General features: G+C 39.4%; 1 protein-coding gene across 1 annotated transcript in view; it reads right to left on the bottom strand.

Moving 5' to 3' along the window:
• Positions 1 to 16,607, bottom strand: part of ITPR2 (inositol 1,4,5-trisphosphate receptor type 2) — a 337,337-nt gene that overhangs the window by 32,585 nt on the left and 288,145 nt on the right. The window contains exons 47-52 of the mRNA XM_074937228.1: positions 15,275 to 15,467; positions 12,146 to 12,271; positions 9,139 to 9,314; positions 6,776 to 6,940; positions 3,664 to 3,859; positions 1,682 to 1,774 (exon numbers count right to left, since the gene is read on the bottom strand). Of these exons, the coding sequence (XP_074793329.1) occupies positions 1,682 to 1,774; positions 3,664 to 3,859; positions 6,776 to 6,940; positions 9,139 to 9,314; positions 12,146 to 12,271; positions 15,275 to 15,467 (949 nt within the window). The remainder of the gene's footprint in view (positions 1 to 1,681; positions 1,775 to 3,663; positions 3,860 to 6,775; positions 6,941 to 9,138; positions 9,315 to 12,145; positions 12,272 to 15,274; positions 15,468 to 16,607) is intronic.

The following is a 16,607-nucleotide window of genomic DNA, read 5'->3' as shown; positions in this document are numbered from 1 at the left end:
GTAAGTCCCTGAACCCAAATGACCTATGGCACTAATACACTATCGGTATAGATATTTGTCAATCTTCCCTCCGAGATCGTAATAATAATAGTATGATATCAGAGAACTGGTAGGTAAGGTCCTATGGGAAGAAAAACTAAGGGAAAAAGGAGTTCAGGAGAGCTGGCACTCTCAAAGGGACAATATTAAAGGCAAAGCAACAAGCTATCCCACTATGAAGGAAAGATAGGAAGAACAGTAACATGCCAATATGGCTCCATCAGAAGCTCTTTAATGACCTGAAGATTAAAAAGGAATTCTACAGAAAGTGGAAACATGGACAGGTTGCTAAGGATGAGTAGAAAAGAACAGCACAAGCAGGGTAGGGAGAAAATCAAAGGCTAAGGCACAAAATGGGTCACATCTAGCCAGGAACATAAGGCAATAGAAAGAGGATCTATAATATAGTAGAATCAAGAGATACAAAGGAAAGTTTAGGTCGACTTCTTAGTGGGGAAGGAGAACTAATAACAGACATCAAGAAGGCTGAGGTGTTTAATGCCTATTTTGCTTCAGTCGTCACTAAAAAGGTTAATGGTGACTGCAATGAATATTAACAGCAAGGGGGAAGGAACGCAAGCCAGAACAGGGAAGGACAGGTTCAAGTTAGATATACTCAAGTGAGCAGGGCCTGGTGAAATTCATCCTGGGTATTTAAGGAACTAGCTGAAGCAATCTTGGAACCATTAGAAATCATCTTCAAGAACACATGGGGCACAGGGTGAGGTCTCCAAGAACTGGAGAAGGGCAAACATTGCACCTATCTTTAAAAAGAAGGAACAAGGAGGACCTGGGGAATTACAGACCCCCCCAGCCTAACTTTGATACTTGCAAAGATATTGGAACAAATTATTAAATAATTTGTAAGCACTTAGTTATAGCCAACCTAACGTCCTCCTTTGACAGGGTTACTGGCCTCATAATTGGGGGGGAAGCAGTAGACTTAATATATCTTGATTTTTAGTAAGGCTTTTGGCACAACCTCACATAACAGTCTCATAAGCAAACTAGTTCACTATTTCCCCTATATAGTCAGTTTCCTCAGTTTTTCTCTCTCAGCAACAGGAGAGATTAAAAGTCACTTAGTGCACATAAGTAGTGGAGGGCTATAGTACGTGAAACAACTTTTAAAGTTTTAAAAAAAATTTTGACTAGATTTCATGCTGACAATGTCCCTCTAACTTAGCTCTTCAAGCTAAACTGCATCTGAGATGAGGACTGCAGAAAAAGTATATCCAGGCATTCAGTGGTGTATGTTGCATTATTAAGACCAACTTATGAGATCTTAAGATGGAGCTCACAGCTGGTTTCTCACTCAAGGGAAGGATAAAGCTGGTCAGCTACTGGCTTTTGTGATCCATGAACTCAGCTAGAAGGAAGATATTTGCACACGTCAGTATTAAGATTCAGCATTTGATTTTGATAACAAATAAATGTCCGTGTATTTGGAAATTCGGTATGGGAAGCACTCGCACTCTAGGCAAGTTGCCAGCGCAGCTGTCAGTGTAGAAAAATGTGGCCACTTCTGACTTCGAATAATGATAGTCAATTTTCCTGACAAGAAAAGCCTCTCCTGTGTAATAGTAACTTACAAACACTTCTACTTTAAATTTATCACAATATGGCGGACTTTTGTACTAACCTGGGTTGGTAATAGGTAAGGCATTAGAGCAATTTTCTTTTGCACATGTTTCCATCATGGACGTTAGAGTTGTGGTAGGAACTTCACCAATACCTGACAAAATGAAAAGCAGGATATTGATCAAGAGGCACATGCTGTAAAGTACATCTATTAGACATACCAAGCGCATTGACACAAAGTTTAAAATCACAAATCTCTTGAAATGAATTCTTGATTTATTTAAAAAAAAAATCAAGAACAAATTAGATCACAGCAGAAAGAAAGCATTCAGCATGAACAGCTCAAAACGATCTCAAGGAAGAATTACACACTATTTTACAGTTACAGTACATCACAGCTATTCCACCATTACATCAAATGCCGCTACTTCTAGTTGGAACAAAATGTATTCAAAGCAACAGACAACTGTCAGATCTGAAAATAATGTCAGTTTTAAAACCATTAGATAAATTATTCACAAAGGCTGACAAGCAGGACACTGAGCTGATAGTCAGTCTTCCTGAATCTAGAATATTTAAGAGTTTTCAAGGATAAAAACACAGTTTGGTACTCATTTGTTAATATGTATGGGTTTGAGTAAAACACTAATTTAACATTCCCAAAGTGGGTACACTGTACATCAGCTTGATTTTATTGAACACCAATTTCACCCTGTGCATTGCAGACAATTTACTGCATTTCAAATCAGTGTTGCAAAAAGTTTAAGGAGCAAAAATGATGACAAAAATCATTCAGTCCAATTAGTCCAAAGTATAGTAGGCTGTTTAAGCAGTGAAAATAGATTCAGTTTGACTTCTTCCCACCTAAGGAGCTTTAAGCTAACATTTTAAATGAATTTTTGCTGTACAATATTCTGCTAACCTGACATCTTCTAATATCATCCGTATATTTTCTTGACTAGATTCTCATGTATGAATGCCAGCAAGAACACAACAAGACACACACAATCTCCACAGAGCCCAACAAGGGGAACACAAAAACATAGGGGTTGCCACCCTAGACCAGTGGTTCATATAGTTAGGTATCCTGTCTCCAATAGTGGTCACAGGAACCTTCTGAAATTAAATTTCAAGTTCTTGATTTCAGCTTGGAAGTTACGTGTAAACCAACTCAACCTTTTAAAGTGATCCAAATATGGAAAACAAGGTGTAGTTAATGTCAGACAGCTCCAAAATGGCTTTATTAATACTTCTCCTTTCGTATACTCAGTATCCTGAATGAACTTTGCCTTATTTGAACACATTTAGTTTTGAAATAAAGTTATGAACATTTGGATAGTGTACAGAGCATGTGCAGTATTGACTAGATACTGCTAGGTGCCAAGTGCCTTCTGTTATGTATCAGGTGCTCAAGCATTCAAGGATCAGCCCCTGAGGGAATTAGTCATAAGCCCATATTTTTTGGTCTAAGGGTAAAATTCTGACTCCATGAATTTATTAGGGTCAGGATTTTACCCCAGAAGTCTGTGTATAGAACTTGCAGTGTATTTAACAGAAGTTCTATGAACGTTCCATACATGAGAGGTGTAGATTTAACAATAAATCTCCACCTGGTGATTTAAAACAAACAAACAAAAAAAATCAGTCATACGTCTACTAAATCTGTTAAAATGGTATACGTCAGCATAGTGCAACATGCATAAAACAATACATTCTGTGTACAAGATGTATTAAAAAGCTATATTTAACTTACTATGACTTACTCTTCTCAAACAATAGTGAAGAGTGTAATGTTTCTTAAATTCCAACATGAATTGGAATAGGAAAAAAGTAAATGAATTAACTTGTGAGATATTTTAGTAATATTTCAATAGATGAGCCTATGTCTGAAACAAACCTATGCAGAATAATTTTACCTACTAGAGTTAATCTATTAACAAGTCAATGGAAAAACCCTCAGATTGACTTTAAAGGGAGCAGAATTATCCTCATAGAAATGCTAAATTTCAGCAGGATGATGATAATTTGAGGTAAAAGCAATACCTGCAATAGGTGTTCTGTTTTTCAACCGGTCCACCTCCATGATGAAGTCATCTTTCAAGAACAGGAACCCAACGATGGAGAAGAGGTAGACCAGGATGAGAGCTAGCACTGCAGTAAGGATAATGGAGCGGCCATTTCGGGTAACACTTTTGATGACATTCAGCAAAGTCTCCTCTCTGTACACCAAATCGAACAGCTAGAAAAAATATAATACAGGAAAATCCAAATAAAGGTGACAATATACAGATGCTAGTTGGGAACACCTCCTCAACTCAGGAAATACACCTATGCCAAATCCTGACCTCAGAAACATGCACATACAATTCCCACTGATATCTGTGGGCAGAGGGCAGAATTTGGCATGATAAACTTTATTAACACACATTACTGTACAACCAATAAGAGGAATAGTATACATCAGATATGGGCTGATCCATACTTCGGTAACATTCAGAATCGGGATCCAAACTTAGTAGTTTTCCCCCAGAAGTATAATGGGCTAGACCAAAATCCCAATGTCCCCATGGTATGCAGAAGAGTCCAGATCTAGATTTAAAATTTTGCATTTTGGGCCCATCTACTATATACACACACATAGTTAAGCCCTCGATTCTGCAAACATGCACGTGAATAACCTACAGTCCATTGAGGTGATGTGCTATTTTGGTATTTAAAGTTACACATGTGTCAGCAGGCTGTACTTCGTTATGAAAAAGTAAAATTTAATTTTACTGTTTCGTATAACCCTTGTAAAATTCGTATTATTTGTGTAGCATCACCTGTGTTGCTAGGATTTAACTTTAAGGGGAGTATACATAAAGATAACTTTTTCAATGTCAAGTTCCTAAACATAACAATAACGATGAATCCCTTTCAAGAAACTATAGCTTTTTTCTTTTATAATTCTGGTTTGTATTAGTGTTCTAAAATTCTTTGGGTCTTATCTTCAATATATGTATTTCAACTCCAAAATACACAGATTACAGCTATGAGATGACACAGAATGATTTATCAGAATCATCCATAGTAGAAAGTATTAGTCATAATTCATGAGATCGGAAATCCACACCCTTGTGAGAGGATTAACAACAGAGAAAAAAATTAGGAACAAAAATAAGTTTTGAGTATTTCCACTACCAAGTGAATATGTGTAAGTAACTAGGGAATGTTTACAATTATACCATGAATGAATCATGGACATTTGCCATTCAAAAACAGCAAAAACTTAGTCATATCAGTATTTCTTAAACTTTTTCACAGTGAAGTCTCTATCTTAGGACTGAGATCCTTCCATGGACAACCTCCCCTCCCGATAGACCGTTCTTGATTCCACACCACCTCGGTGGCAGCTACTGTAATCCATATTATAACATTATTATAACATAGTGACCTTAGGACAATATAAAATTCTTTTAACGCCTTGTGTATAGGTGGTCAGTTACAGTCTCTATTTTGTCTCCCTGCTGTTAGTGTAAAATCCTACATCCAGGGAGAATAAACAATTAAAACAGAACACCCTTTCATGTCTTGTAAGCCCCCTCTGCTCTAAATCAATACAGGTCACTTGGAACATTGATTGTATCATCTGGTGTGTTTGCTATGCTTATAATTTTGGTGTTACCTAAAAGTTTGATCACAGTTGAATTTATACCAAATAAAGACGCTGTAAGACAGATTTTCACAAATAGACTTTACTGCCTGTTTTATGCCCCCCAAATGCAAAGCTTACATTTCACACTTCTTTTGGTTTAAAAAAAAATCTCCAATATTAAAACTAACTGCTAGTTTGGTGAATCTGTCTCTTAGTTACACGGTGTTTAGTGGTCTCTTACACTGAGAATGTGAGTACTCACTAGCATGAATGAGTTACAGGTGGGATGGGTGAGGACTTTCAATGGGACATATACTCTTTAGTCACTTGGGTACTTTTAAAAACCCCACCCTATATAACAAATAATAGAGTCTTCAGGAATACATTTTTAAAGCCAGGCCTTATATATCGTTTCAGGAACAAGTCACATTAATTTTAAAGGGGACCAGCAGCTAAAACACTAGGTAAAATCCTGGCCCTAATGAAGTCCATAGATGTTTTGCAATTGACTTACTGGAGCCAAGATTTCATCCAGAGAGTCTGTACCACATCTTGAAAATTTACACCATTGAGCCTACTTATGTCCTCACATATTAACACAACTCCTGTTAACTTTAGTGACAACAGGACGGATATATGTAAGCACAGAACTAGATTTTGAAAGTTTGATTTCAGTAGGGGTTTTACTAGAGCAAGAACTGAAGCCCTTTAGTGTTGAAAGCAGGATCTATATGAAACTCTGCAACTACTGGACAGACTCGATTGTTCAGAAAACTGAATATAATGAAAGGTGAAAGCCATTGAACTGTACAGGGGTTTATGAAATCTGTCCAAAAGGTTTACACACCACAGAATAAAATGAAAGTGATTAAAAACTACTTAAGAGCATCAAAAAGGGCTTTTTTAAATGCTCTTCGATTTGAAGAGTTGAGTTTCAAGATCATATTTTGTATGGAGTTACTTTCAGTACACCTGTATTGTATCATGAAAGGAATTCTACCTGTGTCAGTAGAATTGAAGAAAATATATTTAAAATGTCTTCAGGCTACCTGTCAGAAGCATCCCATACCAACTGCAAAACAGTCCCATCAATTTATTAAAATAATTCATTACATTTATTACCTACTGACTAAGGACAAACTGAGAATGAGAGCCCATTGCGCTAGGCACTGTACAAATAAAGAGTAGTAGACAGTTCCTGTCCTGAAAAATTTACAGTCTAACTAGACAAGACAGAGGGTAGTGGAAAGGATACAGCATACAAACGTAGAATTGGGGAGGGATGGGGGCAAAGAGAAGGCAGTTTGATGATTTTCTGGAATGAAATGTGTAGACAGACCTCTGTAACACAGGCAATAAGTCCTAACAAAAACAGTAGCTTCTAATGGGCAGCCACATAACGGTATGCTAAAAATACCCATGATTTGGCATGATTGTCAGGAAGAAATCAAAGACAGCTGCACGGGTAATGGTATTTTCTATTTTTGCAAGGTCTCCCGCTCCCCGGCGGCACATACTCACCAGGAAACTATAGAAGAATTCATGGACACAGAGGCCCAGCATGCAGACCAGCACGTACGCTACATGGTAGAGAAAGGCCATGTCCATAACGACGGCTCTGTAGCCTCGAGTGAATGTGCCACGGTTTCCAACAAAGCTCACCAGAAATACTATTTTGTTACAAAGCTGGGGGGAGATTACAAGACTAGGTTTACTACATCAGAACAATATTAGCATCATCTGTTCATATGGTGATAGCGTCTCAGAGCCCCAGTCATGGACCAGGACGCCAAGTGTACAAAGAGATTAAAAGGACGTTCTCTGCTCCCAAAGAGCTCACAGTCAAAGCATAAGACAAGAGACAACAAGTGCAGATGGCCAGACTTAACTAGCTGTTTGCAGAGCTGTTTTGCACAAAAGCCCCTTCAAAACCCTTGTCTTGCCCTTCCACTTTATTCTAAATATGCACATGGATACTACGTAATGTCACATAAGGCACGCACAACGCATTTAACAACATTACTCTGCAGCAGCCACCATTAGCAGTTTTTTCACATTGACTGGGCACCTCGATAGTGTTACTAAAGCTGTTCTCTATATTTAATATATAGAATACTTAAGGGGTGCTGCAAAATCAGAGTTAACACTCTTTAGGTGCAAAAACCGGTGAACTGTCATTCACATTTTATTTTATTATATATATAGCTCTGTGTCAGACATGTGTAGCATACACATGTTTACACATTAGGTAAGAAAACAAAGCCATGCAATGGAGATTACTTCTGATATAGATTAAGTGACTTTATTTTGGTAGCCTCAAGCCTGGTCCTGTCCCATGAAAGTAAATAGCAAATCTCCTATTGATTTCAATGGGTGCAAGATTAGGTCCCTACAGTGTACATTCAAATTAAAAATACTGCATCTTAGCACTGCATACAATGCCAATAGTTTTAGACAGCGTGGGCCAGAACTGGATCTCAGTTATAAAGTGTATATCAGGAATAACTCCATTAAAGTCAATGGAGTTGTTCCAGATTTAAGAAAGCAGAGCTGAGATCAGAATGTGATCTGCTGTTTACTATGGAATTCTTGGTTCTGCTCTTTCCTCTCCAAAATTTGTTTTGCATATACAGCCATAGGTGCCAACTCTGTGGGTGCTCAGCAACCAACAGTGGGTCCTGCCAATCAGTTCCTCCCTCCCCCGCCTGCTGAGGATCAGCTGTTCAGCGGCGGACAGGAGGCTCTAGGGGGAAAGGGAAGGAGCGGGGGCAGGAAGAGGTGGAGCGAGGGCGGGGTGCACGCTGGGGCTGGAAGAGGTGGGGCAGGGGTGGGACCTAGGGGATAGGGGTTGAGTGGGGGCAGGGCCTGGGGCACAGTGTGGGGGTGGAGCACCCCCTAGGGAATCAGAAAAAGTCGGTGCCTCTGTGTACAGCAATATTCCTTTTAAAACTTCTCAGTTATCTTTGTAGCTAAATGTTATGTCAGTATTTGCTCAATTTCTTAGGTATTCCTTTTACTAATTACAGGGAAGTTAGGGTTTAATGCAAATACCACAATAACACTATCTACTTGAAAAGGCCAAATTGAAAAGTTTTTAAAGACAACCACTGTATGCATCTTGGCATTGTCCCTTGAAAGTTAAACAGAATCAGGACTTGGGAAATGTTTTGATTCCAATGAAATACTGAATTTTTAATAACATTCCTGCCCTTTTCTTTTAGTTCCCTGGCTCATCTTAAGAAGCTGATTATGCCTCTAACAACTTGCCCTTTCTGGGCTTTGTACTTTCAATACCTGTCTGATTGAACAGTATATATATGAAGTATATCTATACAATGATCAGTTCCCTGGGGTCACGGCAAAATGTACATCGTTACTACGTGATCTATTTCTATGTAGGGCTTCTTTCATGCCATAAAACATTAAAACACAATTAGAGAATGAAATCTTTGCAAAGAATTTGGAACTGAACCAGCGCTACAGTATGTAGAAATGCCACCATGAAATGAACAATAGGACTGTAATCCACGTTCAGTGGCTGCGGGACTGTCTCTCTTTTTTTTTTTTTGCAACTTTATTTTTAGTTAGAATACCCTTTAAAAAAAATGATTCAATCAAACTTCTGAACCAGCACGTTAGAGCTACAGGGCCAGCTTGCAGCTACCCAATCCCATCCCAGCTCTGATATAACATAAAGCTGCTGTGATTCAACAGAAAGTTATACAGATACTTGTTAGAACGATCATGAACCCAGTCATGCTAAATGTGTGTGCAAAAGCAGATGTGAAACAGTACACAGATCTCAGACCTTGCTTTTTTAAAGTATGGCCCTAATACTGCTGCTTCTATGGAAATGGAAATTATGCTAGTTTTAAAGTACTTACATTAGCAGCACCGAGAAGTATCAACGTAGGCCCAAGCCCTATTGTGTATATAGACCTGAGAATTACAGACACTAAAAAGGGTCGGATACCAACAGGCTTGGAGAAGAAAAACAGCATAGCTGTACAGACTGCCAGTGCTATCCAAAGGAGGACTGAAAACAATGGAGAAAGCGTGCCTGGAAAGGGAAGAAAAGGAAATGTTAACCCTTTTGGAAAATCAGTTATGTGTCAAGAAACAAACCCGAGCAAAGCTTGGTTCCTTGGCCAGTTTACCTACCAAAGTGAATGAATCATGCAACATACCTTCTGACCATAACTTCGCATGATCATAGTGGGAAATACTGTTAATGTATTAGGGTTAATTTCACACAGCTAACAATAAGGGTAGGTAATAAAGTCTTCATTAAATCTGTGGATTGCTCGGAAGAGACAACTTGACAGTCTGTTGTAGTGATTTGCCAATCAGTTCCCTTTTGCAAAGCTCATTAGGGCACCTTAGCTCTAGTGTAATCATTGTACCATGAAACAGTATATTCAAATATTTGGACTGCGTCAATGTAGTACACTTATTTTTCACATTATGAAGTGCACAGCCAGTATGGGTGAGGCGAAATGGTGGTGGCTGGGAAATGTGAAGAGGCAGTTAAGATAGGCTCAGCACAGAAACAATGGCAACAGCTCCAGGGCTAAGTAATATCACTGGGATTAGGAAAAAACAGAGACAGCCCCTGGTCTCCAAATTCAGAGTGCATCCAAACTTTCTCCAGACTATAGGGTGTTTATATCCTGGCAATTGGTTCAAGTCCAGCTCTGTAAAATAATTTTGCTACCAACTAGAATGGGAAACTTCTTCCAAATCTGGAATATACCTTTAAACTGGACGTGAGGTCTTCCTTAAAAGGTAGGTCCAAAGCCCTCAATATTCCTTTAAAATGTCATTTCCCCCCCTCCTTGATTCAGGTCAATCAATTTAATTTAACAGGACTTGCACAGTTGAGGCAAGGAGCCGATGTCTGAAGAGCAGTTTCACTTATATCATATGATGCTGGAATAGCAGAAGTAAATTAAAAGAACATTCTTAGGCTGATTAGATCAACCCGAGCACTTCAGACACATGGCTGTGGGCTGATTTACTCAAGGAGAAGGGGAAAAAAACGTGAAATAAACCCTGGCTCTAGAGTTAGTTTTTTTTGGAGGGGGAGGAGGGAGAAAGGAGTCTGTCTGGTGACTATTCCTGCTTCGCCACATCCATGTTTATTGTCAATAAATCTCTAATTACATCTACAATTGCCTGGAATTATGGGATTTAGAAAAGTGAACTGAACTATCACTGAAACCACTGGATTATTGGGACTGCTTAAACTAATACTAGACATGCCCGCAGTTCAAATTAAGTGTTAATACCTACTGATTGCAGCCCAGAGGATTTTACACATTGTAAAACTCTCAGATTAGGTAAATATGTCTTAGTTTAAATGGTATAATTTGAACTCTCTATTTCTTCTCTGTTATTCTTTTTGGTCTGGAACACATACACTTGAAACAAGTTTAGACTTTAGAAAATTGAGAGCAGTGGAGACTAGAATCTTCTCTTTACAGAGCAGCTATATACAGGAGGAATCTCGGCCCTGAAAGCTTCCCTACATAACCCTGCTGATGTGCCTGTGCTGTAACCTGCAGAGACCACCTCAGGGGGTTAAAGGGCAGTTCAGTCTCCCTGCCAATCCACTTTAATCCTTTGCCTCTCTGTTGAGTCTGCCAACCAAACCCATCGATTTGTGCCAATTATGGCAGTGGCGTTTGGGAAGAGCACATGTATCCACTAGACCCTGGACTGATTCCACCCACTCCATTCACATGAGCCATCAGATGGAAGTGACTTTCAGTCACATTACTAATTGGACTGGATGTGAACCAATGACCTAGAGATGAATGGCTCTCTATTCCGTTCCCAATCTCTTGAGTCATGCAGTCCCCTTTGTCCCCATTTAAGCATGTTTAGGCTACAAAAACAAGTCTACAGTAGTCATTTGATGGAATATATTATTCAATATATTTCTTATGAACCAGAGCCAAAAATCACTTTGCTTTTAAATACATCATTGCTTTTTTAATCTAATAAATCTACCATTTGCAAATGATGTGTTATTTTATCCTTATAAGCACAGCAGTCAAAAACTGACAAATGAAACATATTTAAAATAATTTCATTCCATATCATGCCTTCCTAAATGGCCACTGAATATTTCCGTACGTTTTCAAAGAAATGCAGATGATTGACCACGTCCAAAACCCTCTGAAATCAATGAAAAAAAACTTTCCATTCTCTGATGTATGGCTTATATTCAAGGCTTATATAGTAAAACATTCTCTGATGTGTGGTAGTGTTGCTTTTTTGTTTCCCAAAGAGTCCAGATTACACATACAAAGACACAAGAGAGGATTAAATAAGACGTTTCATTTCTGCAAAAAATTTGAGGCGAGAACAAACAAAAGTTTCATGTTTTTCACAAACTTAAGACTGCGTGATTCCTTTGCCAGTATTGCAAATTTCTTTTTATTCTTAATATTCATTTAGTGATTTATATAGCACCCAAATGTCTGCTAGAGATTTTTCGCTGTAATTCTGGTCACCAATACTCTCCTTGTCATAGGACAGATACCAAATACCACACTGGCAGCTGCCCAAACCGATGGCAGCAATTAATACTATGCCTAACAATTCCAGCACACTTTTTCACTTCATCCGATGAAGTGAGCTGTAGCTCACGAAAGCTTATGCTCAAATAAATTGGTTAGTCTCTAAGGTGCCACAAGTACTCCTGTTATTTTTGCGAATACAGACTAACACGGCTGTTACTCTGAAACCTGTTCTGTTTAAGTTATTCAAGAGCTTTGCAAGGCAGAAGGAGAGTCATAGGAATTGCTATTTGGTGATGGAATGGCTTGTGTTGCTTTATAACTGAAAATGTTCACTAGTATACGGAAAAAAAAAAAGATCACTTACCTTCATCTCCATCATCTCCAAAGGGGTAGAAGAGAGCAACTGCTAAATTGATGAATACAGCCAGGTTGAAGGAAATGCTCCCCCAGAGAGAGATGTGTCTGGAGAACCAGAACAGGGCTGGGTTATCTAGGCAGGAGAGAAAAGCAGCATTGGAGAAATGAAAAGGAGATGCATGAGCTTATGAGCAACGGGTTCATGCAAACAAGAAATGCAGCTTAATGGAGAACAGTAAAGTCAAAAATAAATATTCAGGTTGAATAGTCCTAGTATATTGTATTTACATGGCGCTTTTCCACCCAGAAGGATCCCAGTAATCTATTATAAATTACGAGCCTCCGGGGCTTAGTAACAAGAGTTTTACCTATTTTAAGTTTGGAGGACTGGACCTTTTGTGAAGGAATCGTTTCACTTGACAGCGAAAGGAGAGGGGAAATCTGTGGACAAATGGCTCCCTGTATGCTTCACAAGAGTGGAGGGAAGAGGATGTTTTGGTCAAAGATCCTGGAACACAGACCCTCTGTTACAAAAAGTGCAATGGGTTTTTTATGACCTCACAGAACAGTCAAAGTCTCAGGCTTATGATCTTTTCCAAAAGACCCACTGAAACCACATAAATCACAATTTACCTAAGGGAGAGAGGAAGGCTCAACCCTGCCAATAAGAATCTAGGGCAGGGGTTCTCAAACTGGGGGTCGCAAGGTTCTTACATGGGGGGTCGTGAGCTGTCAGCCTCCACCCCAAACCCTACTTTGCCTTCAGCATTTAGAATGGTGTTAAATATATAAAAAAGCATTTTAATTGATGGGGGGGTCGCACTCAGAGGCTTGTTATGTGGAAAGGGTCACCAGTAAAAAAAGTCTGAGAATCACTGAGGAGTCTTAGTATTTTACATGCAGTGCTCACGCTTCTAAGTCCTCCCTCATAACTAAATAGATCTGTTCTATTTTTGTAATAGCACCTAGAGACCCTTTCTGAAACCAGGGCTCCATTGTGCTAGAGGCTGTACAAACACAGTTAAAGTATGTTAAACACCTGCTGCTGGCCCATACCAGGCTTATGGAGCTTGGGCTAAGGGACTGTTTAATTGCGATGTAGACATTGGGCTTGGGCTTGAGTTTAAGCTCTAGGACCCCACGAGGTGAGTGTTCGAAAATGTTAATTCCAATTATATCTTAATATATGGTGTTTCAAAATCTCTGAAACCTGTGACAGTTAACTATTTGAAGATTACATTTTTCTCAGGAAATTATAAAGACTCCTAGAATGCTCTGAATTTCCTGTATGCATGAAAGATGCACCCTTGATCTTCTTGGACCTTTCTGCTGGCTGTAGGGCTTCACTTGTTATCATACTGTTGGAAATGACTAAGAACATAGTTGACTCCTAGAAACAGACAACTCCCCAAACGGGATCTTTTTGTCTCAGAGTAAGGTCAGCTTTAATTACCCACATTTAGAGTCAGCTCAGACTAAACATTAAGATTCACTTGTGGTAAAATTAGGCTGTTAACTTCTGGGTTTTAAGGATCTGGAGCCTTTGCATGAGGCATCCTCTCATTTCAAGCAATGCATCATTGTACGATAACATAGCAACTCAGACACTGGGGTAAAGATTAAACAGCACTTGAATGTATATTGCATTTTCAAACAAAATACTAGGGAGGCTTGTTAAGTGTTCCATAGATGAAAGGAAATGTGGGCATTTCTGTTTTGGATTAAGAAACACCCTAATCTATGCTTGTTTAGCATTACAGAGGTCAGATCCGAGTCTGCGCTCTCTCAGACAGCAGTTGGGGATTTTTGTTTGTTTGTTGGTGTTTCTTTTAACTGGTATCCCAGTCCTACTTTGTGAGCAGAATTATTTTGAAATAGAAACTACACCCTGGGAATTAAATTCACAAAAACTACAACCCAACATCATGTTTTTAGTGGTGGTAAAAGCTTCAAGTTAATTCATTCCACTCTAGCTAGCCAAATCCTCCTGCAGTTCTGCCCATATCTGGTATTCTTCACTTCCTTCCTAACTGGTTGTGCAATGTTGCTGTGAACTGTTCAAGAGCTGCTGTATTCTACCTCTGAGGCATCTGCATTTTAATGGTGGATGAAGAGATCCTTAGATCTATATCCCACTTCCTTATCAGGAGTGCTGTGAAGCTTAATTGTGAAAAGGCTGGATTTACCCTGGAAGGTGCACAGGGCTGCCATCTACCACCTCCTGAAATGCTAGAAACAACTTCACTCTTACGGGAGGTCACATGGCAGCAAATCTTCTGCCTCCCCTGAGAATTCCATCCTGGGGGAGCAGCTCTAAGTTCTGTGTGGGGTTCCTGGGAGAGACCCCCATGGAACCAGCCAGCTGACCCTTTGTGTTCTAGCCATGTCCCTTCTGAAACTAGCACCACCCACTTTCTTGCCTGTGCCAGCTGGAGCTGCGCCCTCCAGCGGAATGGGTGCTGTAAACAGTTTGAGTAGGTATGTCCCCTTGGCCACCAAGGATTCACAGACTGGGTTCTGCTGGGAATTAAGCCAGCTGGATTTTTGTAAAGTGCTTTAAAAGATCCTGGGATGCAAAGTACTATTACTAAGAAAACAGATCATTCTCCAGGAATAGTAAATAATGACTCAGTGCAAAGAGGTCTGGTATAAATTGGCAGGGTTCCACTAACTTCATGGGAACCACACTGTTTTACACCAGCTGAGGATCTGGCCCAAGGTGAAAGATGTTTTCAGTGAATTATATTCAAAAGTATAAGTAGACTACTACACATGTTCTTGTTAAACATTAGGGGCCAAAATTCCATCTGGCATAATTGGGTGCAACTAATTTTCAGTGAAGTTACACACATTTAGTCCACCACTCAATTCTGGTCTTGAGAGCCCAGAAGATGATTTCATTAGTCACTTTTCCATATTATTTCTTCTTTGTGTATGTATCTCTCTCTCCGCCCCCCCCCAGGTGGCACATCTCCAGTGACTTACAATCTTGGGTTCGGAAAATGTTTTCTTGTAATATCAAAGGGATTGGAAACAAGTAAAATGAAAACGGAAAATACTTGGTTGGTGACTTACAGGTTTTAAATACAATTAGACAACCTGAAACTAAATCCTTGAAACTACAGATAGTACTTACTCCTAATTTTCTTCTGCCACTTCATTTCATTGTACAGATCTTCTGTCTGATGGAAAAAGTCATTCACTTTGCTCCCTTGTTCATCTCTCTCAGTTGTATTAAATACACGACTTTTGGATTCTCGAGTGAGGAATTCACAAATATTGGGGACAGGGAAGACTATCTGTTCCATGGTTCTATCATGACGGACAATCTGTAAATACAAATGTATGTGTCTTTCAGGGTCAGAAACTTCTCAATCATGCTGTGATTCCCTTCTGACTCAGAGCTTGCTTTTATTTACAAACTGGTGTTGAACTAATTTTAAAAATTTCAATTACACCAAGACACTACATTAAAAAATATTTACCTAAGTAATTTATACTAAAATTGTCTTTGCCTTCAAAAACCTGCCTTAAAATGAGGTGTGCCTTAAATAAAAAATCTAGATCCAAGTATCCCCAATCTTTGAGGACATTCCAAATCTGAGCCCTGCAAACTGCCCCCATATTTATAATAAGCTAAAGCAAAACTTCATATCCAAACATTCTCAGACTTTAAAGGGCTTAGCATTTGGATGAAGAACTTCATTTTGTAGCTTGAGCCCATGTCTATAAGGTTGTAAATCATGAAAGGGGCTATGTGAAAGGAGCACCTTGTTACTCAGATAGTGCCAGTTTCTATGTGCCTTAGGGTTTTATCTGCTTACTTTACAAAACCCAAGATATTGCTACCATTAGCCCTTCAGAACCAACAGAGCTACTTGAGAGTGAGCTGGATTCCATTCCATTAGAACTGTTTGCTGAATCTGACTGTGGAGTTCGTATTACTGGTGAAGCAGCACTAGGCGGAAAACACACCTTGGATCTCAGATCCCAGGTTTTTTGGAGAGCTCACTATCACGGAACCATCATTTGAGTTACAAATTGAACAAATTGGGTATGCTAAGCTGACAGACTATATATCTGGAACTCCACAGTTGGCCCAGATCTGGCAAACCCCTCTCTTATTTCAACAGAAACAGTGTTGGGCTCAGAGTCATTTACGTCCTCATTTTCAGGAAGTCCCCAAAGCTGTGGCTGTTTTGCAAAAAGTTGCCTTCTCTCTCCCTTCTGAAATGGTTTGATATTTAAGAGCAATATATCTATGTATCTTCACCTCAAGGATAGCAAAACTAGTGTGTGAGTGTGTCTGGGTATTGGTGCACAATGAATGTAGTACTGTCTATGGGTGAGCTGACCTTTTAGGGGAGTCCTGGGTGACACCTCACCTGTACCTCTCAGTCCCAGGGTCATGTGATGACTATGACGGCCAGCTGGGGGGATATAAGGGCAGCTTAAGTACAGTTAGGAAA

This window comes from Natator depressus, chromosome 1 (genome assembly GCF_965152275.1).
Source record: "Natator depressus isolate rNatDep1 chromosome 1, rNatDep2.hap1, whole genome shotgun sequence".
NCBI lineage: Eukaryota > Metazoa > Chordata > Testudines > Cheloniidae > Natator > Natator depressus.
The sequence above is the reverse complement of the archived record's forward strand: the minus strand, read 5'-3'. Positions and strand labels throughout refer to the sequence as shown.